The sequence below is a fragment of the Scyliorhinus canicula genome, chromosome 15, assembly GCF_902713615.1.
Source record: "Scyliorhinus canicula chromosome 15, sScyCan1.1, whole genome shotgun sequence".
Lineage (NCBI taxonomy): Eukaryota > Metazoa > Chordata > Chondrichthyes > Carcharhiniformes > Scyliorhinidae > Scyliorhinus > Scyliorhinus canicula.
In genome coordinates this window covers 16,578,853-16,602,184 of record NC_052160.1, presented here as the reverse complement: position 1 = coordinate 16,602,184, position 23,332 = coordinate 16,578,853, and the positions used below count along the sequence as shown (strand labels likewise).

Sequence of the window (23,332 nt, the reverse complement as noted above, 5' to 3'; positions counted from 1 at the left end):
CTAGCATTTCCTGGTGATGGTGCATATATCCTTTAAAAAGTAATCTTGGCAGCAGTTCAGGGCATATGTATAATATAGCGTAAGCAATATAAATAGCTTGATTTTAGGTTCCGAAGATGTTTTGTAAGAATTGGCTGTATTCAAAGCGACCAGAAAGAAGATTTGATTTTAGACATGCAGCAAATGTCAGCCAACTTTTAAAAGGTTACTGTGGCAATGACCTACTCTGGTGCGCACCATGTAGTCTAATATAGTTGTCAGAGCAAGCGAGTAGGCATTTTATTTCCATTGTCATTATCTATATATCTATAATTGGGTGCAATGAATCTTGTGTAGTTAATGCTTTGCAGCTGTGAGAGGGGATTGGATAGGCCTAGATTATGTTCCTTGGAACAGAGACGGCTGAAGGGGTGATCTAATTGAGGTGTGTACAATTATGAGGGGTTTGGATAGGGCAGACAGGAAAAGTTTGTTCCCCAAGTTGAGGGGTCAATTACCAGGGGGAGTAGATTTAAGGTGATTGGTAGAAGGATTAGACGGCACATGAGGAAAATCTTCTTCACCCGGAGGGTAATGTCATCTGGAATTCACTGTCTTAAGTTGGTGGTTGAAATGCTCAACTCATTTTAAAAGATACCTGAATCGGCATCTAAAGTGCTGTAATCTGCAAGGCTTTGGACCAAATGCTGGAAATTGGGTTTCAAATAATTTTTTCGTTTTGCTTTTGTATTTTGGCCAGCACAGACACGATGGGCTAAATTGCCTCTTTCTGCATCACAACTTTTCAATGTTCTTTGCTTTACACCCATTAGCTTCTGCCCGAGGGGAGCAGCAACTCTGATCTTGGGGCAATTTTCAGTTTCATTCACCTTTCGAAAAATATTAGTTCCCTTGAATGCATTTTAAGAAAAACTACACTGGCATATATATGTTCGATGAAGCTCTTTTACCCTTTCAAAATCTGTGATCAAACTTTTTTGGGGGGGCTTTATTCTTTCTTGGGAGGCAAGACCAGCATTTGCTATCCATCTGTAATTGCCCATGCACTGAGTAGCTTACTAGGCTGTTTCTGAGGGCAGTTAAGAGTCAACCACATTGCTGTGGGCCTGGAGTCACATGTAGGCCAGACCAGGCATGGACGGCAAATTTCCTTCCCTAAAGGGCATTAGTGACCACATTATTCAATGATCGTTTAAAGCTATCTTTATATTTACAGATTTATTAACTGAATTGAAATGTCACCAGCTGCCAGAATGGGATTTGAACGCATGGCCCCAGAGCATTAGGCTGGGTCTCTGAATTACAAGCCCAGCAACATTGCTACTGTGCCATCATCTTTCCTAGTTGTCATTGCAGTGATTAACCACTGATTTGAATCCTTGAAATCAGGAAAAGATATCATTTGATATTGAATGACAGGGTATGTGACCCATTCAGCTTTAACAATATATGGAAACTAAGAGCGGGAATAAGCCATTCAGTCCGTCGAGCCTGCTTCGCCATTCGGTAAGATCATGGCTGATCTGACTGTGGACTCAACTCCGCATTTGGCGTACCCTTGCTGATCTTAGATTCTCGACTAATAATGGTTTCAGTCTTCCTCTACCTTTAAAAATATTCAATGACATGCTTCCACTGCTCTCTTGGGAAGACATGATGTGGAGATTCCAGCGTTGGACTGGAGTGGGCACAGTAAGAAGTCTTACAACACGTCTTGCCCAACAGGTTTGTTTTGAATCACTAGTTTTGGAGCGTAGCTCCTTCATCAAGTGAGTGAAGAGGTGGGCTACACGAACACGTATATAGACAAAGCCAATGATGCAAGGTGATACTTTGAATGCGAGTCTTTGCAGCGAATTAAGTCTTTACAGGTCCAGACGGTGCGACTGGAGAGCAGGATAATCACAGGTTAACGAGGTGTGAATTGTCTCAAGCCAGGACAATTGGTAGGATTTTGCAAGCCCAGGCCAGATGGTGTGGGTTAATGTAGTGAGACATGAATACAGGTTCCCGGTTGAGGCCATATTCACGCTTGCGGAACTTGGCTATCAGTTTCTGCTCGGTGATTCTGCGTTGTCGCGCGTCCTGAAGGCCGCCTTGGAGAAAGCTTGCCCGAAGATCGGCGGTTGAATGCCCTTTGACTGCAGAAGTGTTCCCCAACTGGAAAAGAATATTCCTGCCTGGTGATAGTCGCGCGATATCCGTTCATCCTTTGTCGCAGCGTTTGCATGGGTCTCTCCAATGCACAATGCTTTGGGAAATCCTTTCCTGCAGCGTATGAGGTAGACAATGATGGTCGAGTCGCATGAGTATATACTGCGTATTTGGTGGGTGGTGTTTTCGCGGGTGGTGTTCTAGCAGTAATGGTGGTACCCATGTAGATGATCTGGCACGTCTTGCAGAGGTTGCCATGGCAGGGTGTGGTGTTGCGATCGCTGTTCTCCTGAAGGCTGGGTAGTTTCCTGCAAACAATAACCTGTTTGAGGTTGTTGTTTGAAGGTAAGTCGTGGGGATGTAAATTGGGGATGGGTAACAACTGCTCATCTTGTCGGTGACTTTCGCCTTCAATGCAATAATTTAAAAAATCTGTTTGAAACCACCTCCTTTAAACCTGGCCTATATGATCTTTAATATTGTCACAAGTAGGCTTACGTTAACAGGACTTCCGATGGCGGCAATGAACAGCTGAGCCGCACGTTTGGCGGCTCCCGAGATCAACGGACTTCGGGGCTTTTTTAAAGGCCCCCAGCGGAGCTGAGGAGGCAAATCCCGACGGGGGGAAGAGGCCAGGAGTGGCCCCAGTGGCCCCATGGTCCAGACCAGGAGCGGGACAGGGAGAGAATCGAGGGAAAAAACACCCAGAAAACAAATCGGGACTCAAAAAACAAAATGGCGGCCGGCGAAAGCTTCGAGGAGCTGAAGAAGTGGGTCCAGGAGCAGCAGACGACTCTGCTGCGCTGCTTCCAGAAGCTGAAGGTGGAGCTGCTGGAGTCCATCAAAGTAACCAACAGGGAACTGTTGGAGACCCAGACAGCCCAGGGGTCTGCGATCCGGGAGCTGCAGAAGCAGGCCTCCGAAAGGGAGGACGAGGTCGGGGCCGTGTGGGGAAGGTGGAGATGCAGGAGGCGCTCCATAAAAGATGGCAGGAGCGGTTCGAGGAGCTGGACAACCAGTCGAGGCGGAAGAATCTACGGATCCTGGGCCTCACGGAGGGGTTGGACCTAGCGGCCTATGTGGTGATGATGCTAAACTTGATGATGGGGGCTGGGTCCTTCCAGGGGCCCCTGGAGTTGGAGGGGGCCCACAGAATTCTGGCTAGGAGGCCCAAGCCGAACGAGCCGCCGCAGGCGGTGTTGGTGAGGTTCCACCGGTTCGTGGATCGTGAGTGTGTGCTCCGGTGGGCCAAGAAGGAGCGGAGCAGCAAATGGGAGAACACGGAGGTGCGGATCTTCCAGCACTGGAGTGCGGAAGTGGCGAGGCGGAGGGCCGGGTTTAACCGGACGAAGGCGGTGCTCCACAAACGGAAGGTGAAGTTTGGAATGCTGCAGCCGGCGCGACTGTGGTTAGGAGGGGTCCTAGCCTGGGGGGGGGGGGTACCGGGTTGCTGCTGAAACGGTCAGGAAGGAGATGGAAGACGCAGGGGGTGAGTTGCCACCGTGGGAAACTGGCAGAGCGTGGGACGCTGGCCGGGGGTGGGCAAGGGATGGGGTATGACTAATCGGCAGGGGAAGGGGGCAGGAAGCCCTCGGATCTGGCTGATAACCTGGAATGTGAGGGGGCTGAATGGGCCGGTCAAAAGGGCCCGAGTAGTTGCGCACCTGAAGGGACTGAAGGCGGATGTGGCCATGCTCCAGGAGACACACCTGAGAGTGGTGGACCAGGTCCGGTTGAGGAAGGGGTGGGCGGGCCAAGTATTCCACTCGGGGCTGGATGAGAAGAGTAAGGGGGTGGCGATCCTGGTGGGGAAGAAGGTGTCGTTTGAGGTGTTGAAGGTGGTGGCTGACAGTGGCGGGAGGTACGTGATGGTAAGTGGCAAGCTGCAGGGGGAGCGGGTAGTGTTGGTGAATGTTTATGCCCCAAATTGGGACGATGCAGGGTTCATGCGGCGCATGTTGGGCTGCATTCCGGACCTGGAGGCGGGGGCCCTGTTCATGGGGGGAGACTTTAACACAGTACTGGATCCCCCATTGGATCGATCCAAGTCCCGGACGGGTAGGAGGTCGGCGGCGGCTAAGGTGTTGAGGGGATTTATGGACCAGATGGGGGGGTGGACCCTTGGAGGTTTGCGAGGCCAAGGGCCAGGGAATACTCATTTTTCTCCCATGTACACAAGGCCTACTCGAGGATTGATTTTTTTTTTTTTGTCCTGAGCAGGGGGCTGGTGACGAGGGTGGAGGAAGTGGAATACTCAGCCATTGCCATTTCGGATCATGCCCCCCACTGGATGGACCTCGGGCTGGGGGAAGAGAGGGACCAACGTCCGCTCTGGCGCATGGAAGTGGGGCTGCTGGCAGATGAGGAGGTGGCCGGGAGGGTCCGGGGGTGTATTGAGAGATACCTCGAGGCCAATGATAATAGGGAGGTTCGGGTGGGGATGGTCTGGGAGGCATTGAAGGCGGTGATGAGGGGGGAATTGATCTCCATCCGAACCCATAGGGAGAGGGGAGAGCAGACGGAGAGGGAGAGACTGATAGGGGAGATGGTGCGGGTGGATAGGAGATATGCGGAGGCCCCAGAGGAGGGATTTCTGGGGGAGAGGCGTAGCCTTCAGGCCAGATTTGACCAACTGACGACCAGAAAGGCGGAAGCCCAGTGGAGGAAAGCACAGGGGGCGGTGTATGAACACGGGGAGAAGGCGAGCAGAATGCTGGCGCACCAGCTCCGGAAGCAAGACGCGGCCAGGGAGATTGGGGGAGTAATGGATAGAGCTGGGAAGATGGTGCGGAGGGGGGTAGATGTCAATGGGGTCTTCAGGGACTTCTATGGGGAACTGTACCGGTCTGAACCCCCGGTGGAGGAGGGTGGAATGGGGCGCTTCTTGGACAAGTTGCGATTCCCGAGGGTGGAAGAGGAGCAGGTGGAGGGACTAGGGGCGCCGATCGAGCTGGAGGAGGTGGTCAAAGGGATAGGGAGCATGCAGTCGGGGAAGGCGCCGGGGCCGGACGGGTTTCCGGCTGAATTCTATAAAAAGTATGTGGACCTGTTGGGCCCCCTGTTGCTCCGGACCTTTAACGAGGCAAGGGGGGGGGGGGGGGGCTCTGCCCCCAACTATGTCACGGGCGCTGATTTCCTTGATCCTGAAGCGGGGCAAGGACCCTCTGCAGTGTGGATCATATAGGCCGATTTCGCTGCTGAACGCCGATGCTAAGCTGCTGGCAAAGGTCCTGGCCACTAGAATAGAGGATTGTGTGCCTGGGGTCATACATGAGGACCAGACGTGGTTTGTGAAGGGAAGGCAGCTGAACACAAACGTGCAAAGTCTCCTCAATGTCATTATGATGCCGGCTGTGGAAGGGGAGGCGGAGATAGTGGTGGCAATGGATGCGGAGAAGGCCTTCGATAGGGTTGAGTGGGAGTACTTGTGGGAGGTGTTGGAGAGGTTTGGGGAGGGGTTTATCCGGTGGGTGAGGCTGCTCTACGAAGCTCCGATGGCAAGTGTAGCCACGAATAGGAGGAGGTCGGAGTACTTTCGGCTGCATCGGGGGACGAGACAGGGGTGCCCCCTGTCCCCCTTGGTCTTTGCGTTGGCGATTGAGCCCCTGGCCATGGCACTGAGGGAGTCAGGGAACTGGAGAGGCCTGGTGCGGGGTGGGGAGGAGCATCGTGTGTCGCTGTACGTGGACGACTTGTTGCTGTATGTGGCGGACCCGGTGGGGGGGATGCCGGAGGTGATGAGGATTCTTAGGGAATTCGGTGGTTTCTCGGGGTATAAGCTGAACCTGGGCAAAAGTGAGGTGTTTGTGGTGCATCCGGGGGAGCAAGAGGAGGGGATTGGTAGGCTCCCATTGAAGCAGGCAGGGAAGAGTTTCAAAGTACCTAGGGGTCCAGGTGGCGGGGAGCTGGGGGGCCCTGCACAGGCTCAACCTCACAAGATTGGTGGAGCAGATGGAGGAGGAGTTTAAGAGATGGGATATGTTACCGCTGTCACTGGCGGGGAGGGTGCAGTCCGTCAAGATGACGGTGCTCCCGAGGTTTTTGTTCCTGTTCCAGTGCCTCCCCATCCTTATGCCGAAGGCCTTTTTCAGGAGGGTCAACAGCAGTATCACGGGATTTGTGTGGGCGCATGGGACTCCGAGGGTTCGAAGAGTGTTCCTTGAGCGAGGCAGGGATAGGGGGGGGCTGGCGTTGCCCAACCTCTGTGGGTACTGCTGGACAGCCAACGCAGCGATGGTACATAAGTGGGTAACGGACGAGGAGGGGGCAGCGTGGAAGAGGATGGAGGTGGCGTCTTGTGTGGGCACGAGCCTGGAAGCGCTAGTAACGGCGCCGTTGCCGCTCCCTCCAACGAGGTATACCACGAGCCCGGTTTTGGGGGCAATGGAGACGGCACAGGGGAGAAATGAGGGGCTCGATGGAGGCCCCGATACGGGGAACCATCGGTTCGTCCCAGGGAGCATTGATGGCGGATTTCTGAGCTGGCACAGGGCAGGGGTTAGGAGGTTGAGGGACCTGTTTGTGGAGGGGAGGTTCGCAGGGTTGGGGGAGTTGGAGGGGAAGTTTTGGCTCCCCCGGGGAGCATGTTTAGGTACATCCAGGTGAGGGCGTTTGCCAGGCAGCAGGTGGAGGGGTTCCCCTTGCTGCCCCCAAGAGGGGTGCGGGATAGGGTGCTCTCGGGGGTGTGGGTTGGAGGAGGGAGGATCTCGGACATATACCAGGTAATGCAGGAGGTAGACGAGGCCTCGGTGGAGGAACTGAAGTGGGAAGAGGAGCTGGGGGAGGAGATTGAGGAGGGGACGTGGGCGGATGCCCTGGAGAGAGTGAATTCCTCCTCTTCCTGTGCGAGGCTTAGCCTCATACAGTTCAAGGTGCTGCATAGGGCCCACATGACTGGGTCGAGGATGAGCAGGTTTTTCGGGGGAGAGGACAGGTGTGCTAGGTGCTCGGGGAGCCCAGCGAACCACGCCCATATGTTTTGGGCGTGCCCAGCGTTGGGGGAGTTTTGGGAGGGGGTAGCAAAGACGGTGTCGAGGGTGGTGGGATCCAGGGTCGAGCCAGGCTGGGGACTCGCAATTTTTGGGGTTGCAGTGGAGCCGGGAGTGCAGGAGACGATAGAGGCCGGGGTTCTGGCCTTTGCGTCCCTAGTAGCCCAGCGGAGGATCTTGCTCCAATGGAAGGATGCGAGGCCCCCAAGCGTGGAGGCCTGGATCTCGGACATGGCGGGGTTCATTAAATTGGAGAGGGTGAAATTTGCCCTGAGGGGATCAGTACAAGGGTTTTTCAGGCGGTGGCAGCCTTTTCTGGACTTCTTGGCGGAACGGTAGGGAAATAGGCCGACAGCAGCAGCAACCGGGGGGGGGGGGGGGGGGGGGGGGGGGGGGGGGGGTAGGATTGGGAGGAGGGAGAACTGTGCACATGGGTTTGTGGAGGGTGCTATCTCTCTTTTTTCTCTTTTGTTTTTCTCTTCTTTCTTTTTCTTTGTTTTTGTTCTTTTGTTTGAAGTTGTTCTTGAAGCTGGGGGGGTACTGTTTAAGGGTGGGTTGCCGTGGTCGTATGTTAACAAAGTTAAGATGTTTATATTTTGTAAAAATTTCAATAAAAATTATTTATAAAAAAGAAAGACTTACGTTAACACTGCCATGAAGTTACTGTGAAAATCCCCTAGTCACCACACTCCGGTGTATGTTCGGGTACACAGAGGGAGAATTCAGAATGTCCAATTCACCTAACAGCACATCTTTCGGGACTTGTGGGAGAAACCAGAGCACCCGGAGGAAAACTGTGCAAACTCCGCACAGTCACCCAAGCCAAGAATCGAACATGGGACTCTGGCGCTGTGAAGCAACAGTGCTAACCATTGTGCTACCATGCCGCCCAAGTTGTAGTTGAATTGCTTGTTTACCGCACAGTTATAAAATGTAGATAGAGAACGTAGTGTTATCATATTTGAGCATACCCTGGAGACTACAGTGTGGCATAAACATTACATTAAAGCACTGTTTTGTAAACTGCCTACTCCAGAAAAACGTTTCTGGCTGACCCTAACCTATACTTTGTGTTAAATGTGTACCAACTTGTGGATTTCACCAAATTCTTCATTTCCGTGGCACACGTGCTTTTGTAAACGGAAAGAATGCTTTCCTACAACTTCTGTCACACTTTTCTGTAACACTTAATTCAAGTTTTTTTAATTAAAAAAAAAAAAAATCATTGATCCCTATCATTTAGCTTACTCTTAAGATGATCTTCCAGAGTGCATCTCTCCGATCTGAAATTGCTGTCTCCCTGACCTCTTAATGCTGTTCAACTTCTGCCATTCCTGGCAGGCCTAACCTAGCTTGCCTGCTTTTGAGCAATTGGGACTTTGTGTGTCTTTTAGAAAGAAGGAAGGAACGTACATTTGCGTGCACATCATGACCGTGGCACCACCAAAAAGTGAATTATTTTTGTAGTTTAAAAAAAAAATCTTTTTATTAGCATTTCTCATTGATCAACAATTGTGTCTGTGTATCATATTTTTCTTACCCTGTTAATTTACTTTATTGTACAGAAACATTTATTTTGTTTTTCTTTTAATTGGTCCTATATACAATTCACCATCTTCTAGGTTGGTCTATGGTTCCTGAGAGTGGTGGTGCTGCAGCCGAGCAGAATTCTCTGGAGTGCGATTCGGGAACCGAAAGCAAGGGCATGAGCCCCCTTCCCCATGTGTAGTTCTAGTTTCCCCGATACCCTGAAGATTGCCACTATCGGGCATGGCTTCACCCTCACAACCTTGGACATTGCCTCTAAGAAGGGTCTCCAGAACCCAGCAAGTTTGGGATAAGCCCAGAACCTTTGGGTATGGTTGGCCGGGCCCCTCTGGCATCGTTCACATTTATCCTCCACCTCTGGGAAGAACTGGAGCTCATTTGGGTTCTGGTCAGGTGCGCTCTGTGCGCCATTTTGAGCTGCATTAGTCTGAGCCTTGTGCAGGAGGAGGTGGAGTTGCCCTGCTCAATTTTTCACTCCAGAGTCCCCACCCTACAACTGTCCCCAGTTCGTCCTCTCATTTTTATCTGGTCTCGCCCAGTTGTGTTCGAGCTCTGTCCAGTAACTGTCCGGATATTTTCCCACGTAGTCCCCCCCCCCCCCCCCCCCCCCCCTTGCTGCCTGTGCCTATCAGGTCCTCTAGTAATGTGATTTCTAGGGCTCCGGCGTAACCTAATGTCTCTTTGCGGAGGAAGTGTTCTATTTGAAGGTGTCTCATTTCCTGCCCTTTTGCTAGTTTCCACCTCCTCGTCAGTTCGTCCAGTGTCGCCAGTCTGTGCCCTACGCAAAAGTCCCTGACCGCCAGTGTGCCCCCGTCCTGCCTCCATCTTTTGAAAGTGATATCTAGCATGGCTGGGGGGGGAATCTGTGATTGTTGCATGGCTGGGGGAATCTGTGATTTCCGCAGATAGGGGTCAAGGGGGACATTTTTAGTCAGCCTGAAATGTTGTCTCAGCTGGGCCCATGTTCTTGGCATGGCTGCGACCACTGGGCTGGTTGTGTATCTTGTTGAGGGGTGTGGGAATGCTGCTGTAGTCCAGGCCCGGAGGGTCGTTCCTTTACAGGAGGCCTCCTCCACCAGTACCCAGTCTGTGCTGGGTTCTTGTACCTAGCCCCTCAGTCTTTCTGCCTTTGCTGCCCAGTGGTAGTATTGTAGGTTTGGTAAGCCAAGCCCCCCTTGATTTTCCTTCTTTGCAGTAGTGGTTTGGGAATTCTCGGATTTTCTCTCTCTCTTCCCCCCCCCCCCCCCCTCTCTTTCCCTCCCCCCCCCCCCCCCCCCCCCCCCCCCCCCCTTGTTGTTACTGTTGTAATGCAGGAAAGTACAGCAGATAATTTGCACACAGCAATGTTTCACAAACAATAATGATATAAATGACACGTTTTAATATTTGATGACATTGGTTGAGGAATCGAGAGGCTGGGAAGACTCACTTGCTCTTTCATAGTATCTGAGAGTGCAGCCAGGACCTCTTTAATGTCTAGTTAATGCTGACAGTAGTTAAACCTGAGACCCAGCAGCCAAAGTGGGAACCAGGGCTGAGAAACTAGGGGCACGTTTGGGGTGGTCAGCCCCAACTATGCCTTGGGGAGTTATGGGAGAGTTCCCCTTGGGTTCTGCCAGGTTTTAGGCTTCTCCTGCACACAAAGCAGGTTTACTCTCCAAAACACCTACAGCGAGTGGTTGTTATCAGGGTACCATAACAATCTTACAGGGACACCTCCTAGGTTTGAGTGCTCAATAGAACTGGAGGCCTTGAGTGGGATGAACCCGTATGTCCTTCTCGCCTCGATGGATCAACACTGGAGATTTTACTTGAGAAGCATGTGTGATTGTTGATTTGTTCAACATTGCAAGATCCTTTGTGGGACATAAAATCCCTTGGAACCCCCTCCTTGCACAATGCAAAACCATCCCAATACACTTTCGAACACCGCCTCTCTTGATGTGCAAGTATTTACTTCCAGTTGTGTGGGATCTATTGATGTCTAGTGTTCTCTCATTTCGTAAGACTTTTAAAATCAAATAAAAATTTTCTAATTAACTTTGTAGTGTTCAGTACATTCGCAAAAAATTGGCAGATTTACCATTTAAAGACTGAATTCAATCGCTGAACATTTTGGCAGAAAACATTTTATTGTGCACAGAGGCTTGAATTTGGTTATTAAAAGAAGTGTTAATCAAAGCATTTATGAAAATTTGCATTCTGTAAAGATTTGTTCCATTGCATGTAATTTTGGTATTCCTCGACCATCTATCCCAAGTGAAATAGTTTCTGCAGAAATGAATGTGGCTTGCTCTTTGTCAAAGCAATGATTCTATATTCCATTTGGGAGCCGAAAGAAAAAAAAGAGTTTTTCGCCATGGCAAAGCTTGCAGTATTTTTGAGCAAGGGGTGTTATCAATTTGTGGTGGAGTATCCCAAAATTGTCTTTGCCAAGGCAATTTCTTCCTTGGTATGCCAGTGTCGTCGTTTGGCAGTTCAGCAGTTACTGAGTTGCAGTAAGATACGGTAGCAATGCTAATTAGGTACCTCTTGGTGATGTAAATTATTCTGTCCGCTTCTTGCTATTTATTCCAAGGTCTTATTATTCAAAGACAGTAAAAATGCTCTGGAAAATGAAAATGTAGTCAATAAATTCTTTCTTCCAACATCTAAAATGAGAAAGGTATTTGTTTGAACTCCTGCAAATAAATTGGCCAGGATAGGCCAGGAAAAGGAGGACGTACTCCTGCAAATAAATTGGCCAGGAAAAGGAGGATGTAAACATTTACTTACAATTAAAGGATAGGTTTAAGAGTTCATCTGGGTTTTTTTTTGTCCTCCAGCATCACCTCCTTCATCTGCCCTGGAAGTGATGTGTGCTCTAGCCTGAAAATGGCTTCAACACCTGTGCAATTGCTGAACAGGATTTTTTTTTTTTTCTTTTTTCTTCTTTTACACACTCGCACTTCAATGCACAAATAATCTTGAACTTTGAGCAGGAGGCTACTATTGCTGTTTCAGGATCAGCCTGCTCGGACCTGCTACCATGAGGTACATGAGATTGAAGGCGTACTTCAATCCCATGGAGGAGGCACTGTCATTGGGGGGTGGGGGGTGGGGCTCTGTGCCAAAATGGGGCTGAGGGGGGTTTGCAGGCGGGTCACAATATTGGGGCCCTTGAAAAGAGGGAGAGCACAGAGCTCCCAAAAGTGTAAGTTCACTTCTGGAAATGTCGCTTAAATGCCACTAGGACCAGTGTTCTGTCCACGCTCCACCGAAATTTGTGCGCAGTGTTCATTTGCACTATTGAGGAAGCTCCCATTGGCAAGCTAATATACCTTGGGCAAGCGTGGTTGTCTGAAAATCTACCACTTAGTTTTTCAAAATTGAAAAAAACACTTGTATTCTTATCTCTGACTTCTGGAGTTGATGGATGCTGGGGAGGGGAGTGGGAAGCTTCGTTCTGGTACTACTCAAAGGATCCAATAAACACAAGTTACCCTAATAAACCTCTGCCGGCTATGTAAAATTTGATTCTCAAATCAGTTTTGTCAATTAATACAGATCATCTCAGGCCAGATAAGAGGTCAGCCTCCTCGGAGCTTGAGCTTTTAATCTTTTTTTAAAATCCTGGGATGGTTTTGTCGATTGGTATTTTTTTTAAACCGTCGCATTGCTTGATCTTCAATTTCAACTGTGTAAAGTTTGAGATTCATGAGACAGTGGCAGTCTCTAATGTGATGAAATATTTTGTATTTTGTGCCTGTGAAAGTGTAACTCGGCCAAAGTGACAAGTTTCTAAGTCAAGTTTTCGAACAAATTTACCGATGTCTTGGGTATTGGCTTGCATTTTGAGTAATCTCAATCTACTGTTCGGTAGATTCAAATTCAAAAGTCTGCCTTTGTTGAGAGTTATGGTTTTTGTTTCGAGCATCTGCAAGACAAAGTTGTTTGACTGATACTGTGGGTGATTTCAAGTTTTCCACTGTGTGAAGCAGGCTTTTGATTGATTGACTGTCACATGTACCGAAGTGCAGTGAAAACTCTTTTCTTCTGCAGCCAAGGGAACGTACACAGTAAAAAAAAAATAGAAATCGACAGAGTACATTAACAAATGGTACATCGACAAACAGTGATTGGTTACAGTGCGGAACAAGGGGCCAAGCACAGCAAATACATGAGCAAGAGCAGCATAGGGCACTGTGAATAGTGTAATTACAGGGAACAGATCAGTCCGAGGGAGAGTCGTTGAGGAGTCTAGTAGCTGGCTAAACGTAGTGAGGAAGAAACTGTTCCTATGTCTGGATGTGCGGGTCGTCAGACTTCTGCATCTTCTGCCCGATGGAAGGGTCTGGAAGAGGGCAAACCCTGGGTGGGAGGGGGCTGAGCTATTATCTGTAACTGTTGACCTACCGAGGCTTGTCTATCTTGTTAGGAAGGTGGTTTGTTTCAAGATTAAGACCCATGATGAGAAATGGGTTTTGAATCGGGTATGAGCAAATGAACACTTATCAGATAATTTAATAGGGCTGTTTAGGGATAATTTGCCTATTGAGAAAGATTTGGTTTTCATTTTAGTAAACAAGATCTGGTCAGACCTGATGCGTTCAGTGCAGCCTTTTCCCTTTTTCTTGGTTATTTTGACCCCACAGCCCATTGTGGTATCTCATCACATATAGCATTGGCCTCCAGCACAATCCTGACTTTCATTATCCCACCTTTGTGCTTTCAGCTGTCAAGGCCCTAAATTTTGGAATTCCTTCACGAACCCTCTCTCATTTTATTTCTTTTTGACCAAGCTTTTGATGATCTGTTCTAATATCATGTAGCTTTGTGTCAAACTTTGTTTGGGAATTCTGCTGTGAAGAACCCGGGGACATTTTACTAAGTGAAGATTGCTGTTTAAACGCGAGTTGATGCTGCTGCTGTCGAAATGCGAGTACGGCCATGGAGCTGCTTGCTGCGTTTATCTAAAACATAAGCTTAGAGTCTTCTACCATCTCTCTCATCTTTGATGATTTCCTGAAGTATCAGTGAGTGTTACTGTAAGGTACTTGTGTTATCTGTAGATTTATATTACTTGGCTTGTACGTTTAGCCTGAATCATACAGTCTCTTGTGTAATGTTATTCTATTAGTGAGAATGGGGTGTTTTGTGAGCACTTGTACTACTTGGGGTAGTTCTGTAAGTAGTACAAGAGCCGATTGTTTATTCTCTTAACCTTTGATGTGCAACGCAAATTGCCAAGTTCTTGCTCATAATTCCATATGAAGGGCTGCAACTGTTCAGAGTGGGGGTCCTACTTTTAAGTTTCCTTGCATTACAGCAGCGACTACACTTCAAAAATAATTGGCGGTAAAATGTTTTGATCTATGCAGAGGAAATGAAAGGCAGTGGTCTCTTGCAGTCTTTTTAAACTGACGAAGATATAGCAGTTATAAAATGCATTTGGCAGTTAACAGGTGTATTTGAAATTTGTCTAAAAATATTTGGTTTTATTTTGCCTGCTGCCACGTGCTTCATAAAGAAAGTACTATATTAGGACTTTTGTGGATCCTTGCCAATCTGAGCAGTAAGGAGGATAGTAGAATGTTTTATTGTTCCTCAATTGATCAGGAAAGTCAAAGCCTATTCCATTTACATTGTTCACAAAGTGGCTGCCGTATAAAGGACGCAAGACTCTTGCATGGTATAAAGTAGATTTTTCTTATTTGTGTGTCTAAAAATGTACAGACCTGGAATCAATAATTAGAGTGCTCAACACTGCAAGTAAGCCAAGAAAGGGAGATTGCTATTGATCCCCCAATCCTGCTGGGTATAGGAATATTTAACTCACAATGTGGAAGGGAAATCAAAGGCACTGGTGAAAAATAACCAGCCCTTTCAAAGGGTTTTCTTACTGTCAACATTTTGGCAGAAAATGCTGCAGAAAATAAACTTGTGCAAAAAGTTTTGAATTCAAACTGTTGTCACCATTTCTCAGATCAGTATCTCTTGATCGATTTGTTCCTTTGATTCGCTGAGGTGCAAAACAAAGTGGCAGATGCAAAATGATTTAGTAGCAACGCAAAGTGATTTTAGTAGCAATTCTAAGTGACAAAAATAGGTTATCAAGTCTTCAAAATCCATTGGTGAATAAAGCCTGGGTTGAGAAAGTGATCCTACTTTACTGAGATAATCGAGCAAGACTTTATTTGATTTATGGCAAACTTGCGAACCAGATCTTGTGTTTCAAGAGTTGGGTGTGGTTGTGTTAGTTGTAGCAGTCAGATTTTTCTAGGAATTATAACCCATTAGTATGAAATGAACTCTTTTGACATTGAGAGACTTTCAAAATGTTTGATTTTATATCTTAAATTCCGCAGAAGTTAAAGTTGCCATTTTTTTGTTTTATTTTTGTAGTTTCTAGTGACCGTTGCAAAATATGACAAATTTGCTATATACTTTTAAAGTTTCATATGGCGTAGAAAATACTGATTTGTTTGAGAATTTGAGGGTCAAATGTTTTCCTGTCTAGGTGGAGAGGATGAAACAATTTGTGTGGTAGATTAGGATGCATTAATCTTCAATGACCTAACTTGGGGCATAAGAGGTCTTTTATTCACCAATTTTGCAGCACGTATGTAAATATGGCAACAGATTAATGTTAGGAGGGTTACGGGGCTAGGGTTTAAGTGGGTCGGTGCTGACTCGATGGGCCGAATGGACTCCTCTGCACTGTATGTTCTATGTTCTAATACGGTCCCCATCACTTGCATTGTCCTTGTTTACGGCAGACAACTGTCTATTTTGAGGAAATGTCCCTAACCAAATTGCACCAGCACCTCTTCTAAACCATAGTAAGGATGTTGACTATTTGGGACTGTTTCAGTAGCTGTCACAATTTATTGAAGTGCAATGATTTGTCCATTTAAATCCCACCAAGCAACCCACCAACTTGAGTCACTACATCCCTGTCTGTAACCTTTAAAGGCCACACTATAAATTGCGCAAGAAGACTGAGATCTATGACTACTGTGTACTCTAGCCCCATTCAGCTCTCCTACATGTGAAACTGTGTGCACCTTCCTTCACAAACCAACTCCCCTCCCCCTTGGTCTGGATGGTACCGCAGTGTGGCACTCGGACACATGGTCCAGATCAGGAGGAGACTGTGGTTTGGTGATAATATCGCAAGACTAGTGATTGATAAATTTAATCAATAAACCTGGAATTGCAATCTCGTCTCAGTAATAGTGACCATATAACTATCATTGATTGTCGTAAAAACACACCTGGCCCTCTAATGTCCCTGAGGGAAGGAAATCTGTCATCCTTGCCTGGTCTAGCCTGTATGTGAACTCCAAGCATACAGCAATGTGGTTACCCTTAACTGCTTTCTACGATGGCCTAACAAGCCACTCTGTTGTACCAAATCCTGACAGAACAAAGTTGAACGAGATGGACTGCAGTAGTTCAAGAAGGCAGCTCCCCACCTCTTCCTGGAGCGCAATTGGGGATGGACAAAATCCTGGACTGTGACACCTATATCGCATGAAAGAATTTTTAAAAAGGCAAAGGGAACACGGTGGATGAAGATTCGCGAAATACTTTCTATCGGGGTTTTTTTTTCCCCAATTAAGAGGCAGTTTAGTGTGGCCAATCGACCAACCCTGCACATCTTTGGATTGTGGGGGTGAGACCCATGCAGACATGGGGAGAATGTGTAAACTTCACACAGTAGTGATCTGGGGCCGAGATCAAACCCGGGTCCTCGGCACTGTGAAGCAGCAGTGCTCACCACTGCGCCACCATGCTGCCCTGCTTTTTATCAGTTTACACCAGCCACAGCAGATAGTAGCTACATTACCTTGACACCAACCGGCCTGATATAAGCAGCAGGGCTATAAACACAAGATTTATTTCTTTTTCATTTGTTGCTTCCATGGAGAATACGATGAGTTTATTGTTATCCCGTAGAAACTTCTAATGATCTGTCATTATGGTTGCTTTAATTCAACCTATAAATTCAGTGTTCAAATAGAATTTTGTTTCTGTGGCCAGTAATAATCATGATGGAATTTATAAATTTGTACTTACTGCTATGTTTTGTTTTGTATACGTAGGTTGTTTCTAATGAGAGTCATTGACATTCCCTATCTGAATCTGAGTGGGCCAGATTGTAAGTACAGGACTTAAACTAGAATGTATAGTGCATGTACACGCATCCCCTTAAGAACACCTTCATAATTATGTTAAATCAAATGTAGTTGATGATTGTAATAATTTCTGCTAAAACCAAACTCTGGAGTGAATTATTTCACATTTCATAATTTGTGTTCCAGTCTTTGTAGTGAAGGAAGCGTAGTGCTTTGCTTAAAATGCTACATGATGATTGTTTGCCTACAAAAGTGAAATGGAGGGCGTCCAGTGGCAACTAAGTGCTGAAGCAGTCGCATGAAAGGTTGCTTTCCCCTGGAAACTTGGGTCCTTTTAACCTGAAAATTGGTCACTAACCCAACAAAAATACCTCCACCCTCACCCTGAACTAATAATCACCTGAAAAAATGCCCAGCAAGCAACCGGAAAGACAGTAAGAGCCACATGAGTCTGGAGAGGAAAATTCAGACCACAGACATGAGGAGCAAAGCGGAGCCGGACATAGCAGATCGAGAGGGACCACCAATGCAAGCGCTGGCCCTCCCACTGACAGATCAGTGCTTCTTGCACAAGAGCTTCTAAACCATAGAGACTCCATTAAGGCGGATCTCATGGTGACAGTGAAGTTTGCGATTAGTACTCATTTTGGCCCCCTTCAAGGGGGCACCGCAGAGGACGGAGCGGCGATTGGAGACCCAGGAGGTGACAGTGCGCGAACTAGGGAAGGCGGTCACTGACCAGACTAATTGGATCATCGACTCGAGGCAGAAACGGCCCAGGAAGCACTCATGGGTAAGGTGCCAGTCCAGAAGAATGGGGTTCACTGCCAGAAACTCAGTATTGTCAAGCTACCTGAGGACAAGAGGGCAGAAATTCAACAGAATATTTAGCACCAATGCTTTCCAAAAAAAAAGCTGGTCGGGAGTGAGAGCTTCCACAAGGCTCCACAGGTGGCTCTGGCAGAGGCCCAAAACAGCAGATCCACTGCAGGCGATCATTGCAAAGCTCCACAAATTCCAAGACGAGGAGCAAATCCAGATCTGGGCAAGAAACACATGGTCTTGCAAATAGAAAGGGCATATGATCTGCATATACCAGGACATTGGGGCTGACGAGGCCAAGCGCTGGGCAGAGTTCAATGAGTCCAAGGCGGCTTTATTCAAGAACAAGGTACAGTACGGAGGGCGAAGGAGTTCTCCTTCTCCCAAGTCCACAAAGTATACTCCCATGTTGACTTCCTCGTAGTGGGGAAATCAGTGCTTCCAGGGGTGGACACAGGCCCTCCTCGCCGAGAAGGTGTTCTGCAAGAGAATATCACAAGCCATCGATGGATATGTATCCAGCAACCAGAATGAGGAGGTGTCGCCCTCCACATTCTGGGAGCACAGTAAGAAGTCTTACAACACCAGGTTAAAGTCCAACAGGTTTGTTTCAAACACGAGCTTTCGGAGCACGGCTCCTTCTTCAGGTCGGAGCCGTGCTCCGAAAGCTCGTGTTTGAAACAAACCTGTTGGACTTTAACCTGGTGTTGTAAGACTTCTTACTGTGCTCACCCCAGTCCAACGCCGGCATCTCCACATCACATTCTGGGAGGCACTGAAGGTGGTGATAAGGATGCAAATAATAGCGTACAGAGCACTGAGGGACAGGAGGAGAAGGCAGCTAGACAACAGTTTTTGACTGTTTAAGGGGCATCTTGACAAATACATGAATAGGATGGGAAAAGAGGGATACAGTTGTAAGTGTAGAAGATTTTAGTTTAGATGGGCAGCATGGTCAACGCAGGCTTGGAGGGCTGAAGGGCCTGTTCCTGTCCTGTACTTTTTCTTTGTTCTTCGTTCTTTGTCCTGCTTTGGAAAAAGCAGAGCAAAGAAAACTTAGAAAGTTGATCGACACCGTACTGGAGGTGGATCAGCGGTACTCTGTGGCCCCCAGCTGTGGAAGTTACAAATAGAGTTCGGCCTGCTCTCCTGGGAAAGCAGTACACCAACTCCACCGATATGGAGACACAGCCTTCCGTCTGCAGCTGAGAAAGCAGGCAGCCATTGCGAAGATCATGGGAACAGCAAGCCAGTCACAGCACCAGACAAGATCAATGAGGCCTTCATGACTTTCTACCAAGAGCTGTACATCTCCCGCCCCCAGAGAGGACTCACTTACTTAATGGTTCTTCGACAAGCTGGATATACCAGTTGTTATGGAGGAAAAGAGGCTGTGTCAGGGAAGTGATGGAGGGCATCAACTGCATGCAATTGGAGAATTTAACTGGGTCGACAGATTCCCGGTGGACTTCTATAAAAACATTCACGGCAGCACTGGCCCGCACCTGTGGGAGATGTTCAGCGACTCGCTATCGAGAGGAATCCTGCTGCCCATGTTGCCATAGGCCTTTCTAATAATAATCAATAATAATAATCTTTATTAGTGTCACAAGTAGGCTTACATTAACACTGCAATGAAGTTACTGTGGAAAGCCCTTGGTTGCCACACTCTGGTGCCAGTTCGGGTACAAGGAGGGGGAATTCAGATTGTCTCCTTGGTGCAGAAGGACTTTGACAGAGTCCAATGGAGGTACTGGAATGATTTGGTGAAACTACTGTACAGCACTCCCATGGCTAGCGTACAGACAAACACCACCAGCTCTGAATACTTCTGGCTAAACAGAGGCCAGAGACAGGGGTGCCCATTGTTCCCACTGCTATTTGCCCTTTTGTGGGTATGGGTGGGTGGGTGGGGGGGTCGGACTGTTAGCAACGTCCACCATGGCCCATTTCTGCAAGAAATCTAAATTCACCCTGGCAGCAATAAGTGCCTCCGTTAAAAGTCGGAGGTAGGACGAATCGACACTGATTGTAGGGGACTTGTATGTAGACGGCAGAGTGGCAACCCTGGTGGAACTGACGGACAAGCTCCAACTGCAGAAAGGGAATGAACTGAGTACCGAGAGTGTTCCCTACTGGACAGACTTCTAATCGCAGGCGAACTAAGAGACTGTAACTGCGTTGACCTGTATGGACGGCTACCAGAAGAGGCATGGTCTCCACTGGATGAGACCAGGGAGAAATGGGTCAAAGAGCTAGCTCCCAATTCCGATTGGGAGGAAAAAAACTCCGGAGTGAAGCACTGCATAGGGTGAACTCCACCTCGTAATGCACAGGGCTGAGCCTAACGCAGCTGAAAGTAGTCGAACAAGGCGCACTTGACAAGAACGCGTATGAAGCACGAGCGGGTTCTTCCCGGAGGTGGAGGACAAATGTGAACGGTGCCAGGAGTCCCAGCTAACCATGCCCACATGTTCTGGTCTTGCCTCAGACTTGTCGCGTACTGAGCCGCCTAGTGTGCCAAAGGTGGGAGTAAGGATGGAGCTGTGCCCACTCGTGGCAGTCTTCGGGATATTGGAACAGCAGAGCTCTTTACGGGGAGAGGGGCAGATGCCCTAGCCTTTGCCTTCCTGATCGCCCGCCGGAGACTTCTGCTCGGCTGGAGATTGGCAGCGCCATCCAAGGCCGTGGGCTCTCTGAACTGTTTCTAACCAACAACCCCCATTATCCCCATCCCCCATTATCTGCAGCTTTACACGCGTGCATGTGTGTGTGGCGTTTGCATGTTAAATACACCCATTCTGGAGCTATCGCTATATTACTGTACAATGTTTCTAACAATGTTACTATAAATGGAAACCAATAAAAATACTTTTTTTTAAAAGTGAAATAGAATCCTTTGAGACGTGCTGTAGCAAGTACAAATGTGGCTTCAGCCTGCATCTTTCCAGCAAAACCTGTCCTAAGAATTTACTGTCAAATGCAGCCGGTTCTGAAGCAATTGCAAGAAGATTCTGGTATGAGAAAAATCAAGTTCAGTATGTGTTATTTTTTTTCTTAAGTATGTAGCATTTCATTTGGATACTTTTTGGAAAGGAATGTTGGACAAGCTCCAAGGAAAAGGAAGAATCCATACAACAGCTTACTGGAAGTAATGAAAAGGTTTTTGTAATAATGAAGGCCATCAGTTGTTCTAGGATAAGACCATGACTAGTTATTGGCACTTACATATGCATCTATTTTTAAGCGATTCATATGTTGGGAGAACAAATTCTACTTATTACTTTTTCCTCCACCAGGTTTTGAACCCCAGACATTCTACAATTAGGCGCTACAGTATTCACTCTTTTTGTTTTCCAGTGCAACCAAAGAGGGACCATGTTCTTCATGTGCGTTTTCCCAAGGAGTGGAAGACCAGTGACCTCTACCAACTTTTCAGCGCCTTTGGTAGGATCCACCTACTTGTCTTGCAACCTAATTCGCGCAGCGGCTAGTTTAATCAATTTAGCAATCTGGTTAGCGCCATCTCTGTTTGAACATAATGGATCTGAACCTCCAGCTGCATCTTCTCCACCTTTTGGTTGATAACCATCTTCTAAAACAGGCCATCCATGGCCTGTTAGAAAAGTGCAGCCTTTCAGTCTCCGCCTGGCAGATTTAATAGAAATTTATTTCATTTTTGCTGGCAGCTTTAAAAGCAACCTTTCACAAATAAAATGGGCCCAGCACCTTTTTTGAGTGATCATTAAGACCAAGCTGCTTTAGTATTAGATTAAAATGAGAACTAATGCATACTTTTAAATGCTCACTTTTAAGTGCTTCCTTCAGAAGGTTTTCATTCAGTGGAAGGCCATAGGTGTATAATTAACCTATCCTTTTGCTTCCAAATGGTCATCTGTAACATTCTATGTTCATCATATTTTGAGCATCATCCAAGAGAGAACAGTTTGTTTCCCAAACCAAATGAGAAAATGTTGGAAAATCTGAGCAGATCTGGCAGCATTTGTAGGGAGAGAAGAGCTAATGTTTCTAATCCAGCTGACCCTTTGTCAAAGCTTTGTTTCTCAATATTGCCCATGTGCCTGAAAATAATGAATTGGCTTCTGGTGAGCATTCTTTGCAATCAATTCATTTATGGATCAAGGCTCTGCCAGCAAAATCTAATTTAAATCAAATCTTTTGGGCATATTACAGCTCGGACAAGAGCTGATATCCTAATGCGGTTCTTGTTGGCCGCCATGTGCTGCTCTGCAGAAGCCACGAACTTGCCACCAAAGTGGGCGCATCTCCAGCTGCTGCTCTTGCAAATGGCTATGGAGTTGCTTGGCCATCTTTGATAGAGTAAGATATGTGGCGCAAGAAGTCTCGGGAGAAATGTTAAACATCAGTGTTTGGTAGTTTTCGTTTTGTGGTTTGTGCAAGTGTTTTCTTGTATTAATTTTGCAATTTTTCATTTTACTGCCAGTCACGTGATTGCTCGCATCTTGAAATTCTTGGCTCTCAATCATGTGGTTCCTCACTAACAATGATTCACTGATCATGCCATGTAATTTCTTGGTTCCAGATTATTCTGGTTTTTGCTTGTCCAGCAGTTTTCTGCTGGTGGACTTCAAGCCAGAAAATCTGGCTTACTGGCTTGGGGCTGATAATGATAAATCAATGATGTGCTGTTTTAAAAAGAGCTACATGCCATAAAGAATGAACAGCAATGGTGGAGAGAAGTTGTCCTGAAGAGTTCTTTGAAATAAATTGTGTAATAAATGGCTTGTAAGTTAATACCCAACTGGATAAACACCGTGCGAGTAAACAAGCACTGGGAGCACACTGTGCTTTTGCTTTTAATACCAGTTGAGCTTTGGCAGAATTTGAAATAGATGCTTAAGTGTTTTCAGGAGTGCTGTAGAAATGCTAATCTCGTCATTGAAACTCCTTCAATCCCACTCCAGCATTCACATTTATTGTGCAGCCACTTCATCCAAACTGATCCTTCAACAGTAAGAGAAGAGCTGCTGATGTTCCGATGTTGACGGAATATACTTCCACGAATAGGAACGTGTATGCAGATCAGAGTTCTCTGTGTTTACGTCACAATGCACGCATGCCATTTTGACGATTGGGCTGTACTTGGCTCTGTAGACACAGAATCAAAATACCAGATTTAAATCAGCACAGAAATACCGATGCCTTTGCTATGAGTTCAAGTGGGGTGGAATCTACTTATTTTTTAATACTGAACCAAAATTAGTTTTCTGAACGTAGTATAAATTATGAAAAGCACTTTTTTTGATAATAAAACCATTAATTTGGATAACTTGTCTTTCATACTTTCCTTGTTCAGGAGCTGTAGCTCACATAAGCCATACTGTTGTTTGGCTCCATTGCAGACTTGAGAACATAGCTAAGTTCTCAAGTACAATTTTAAAATGATGCTCTGGGGCATCAAAATGTAAACTTAATTGCTGAGAGAGAATTTTGCTGAAGATCTAGTTCAGTGTTGGATTATAATAGATTTTCTAATCATTCAAATGTCTTGATTAAATTGTATGGTAGTGAAATTAATATAGGGGATGTTTGTTTTGATATTCTAAAACAGCTGTAGGATCAACAAATTTAAAGTTCGGATGTCAAACCAGAACTTGGGTCCCAGTACTGCCTGTCTGCGAGCACAAGGAATCGATACAGGACCTTCCTCAATATTGT

General features: G+C 46.9%; 1 protein-coding gene across 1 annotated transcript in view; it reads left to right on the top strand.

Annotated features, from left to right (window-relative positions):
- parn (poly(A)-specific ribonuclease (deadenylation nuclease)) overlaps positions 1-23,332 on the top strand; it is a 142,866-nt gene that overhangs the window by 70,147 nt on the left and 49,387 nt on the right. The window contains exons 15-16 of the mRNA XM_038820880.1: positions 16,778-16,833; positions 20,993-21,079. Coding sequence (XP_038676808.1) covers positions 16,778-16,833; positions 20,993-21,079 — 143 coding nt within the window. The remainder of the gene's footprint in view (positions 1-16,777; positions 16,834-20,992; positions 21,080-23,332) is intronic.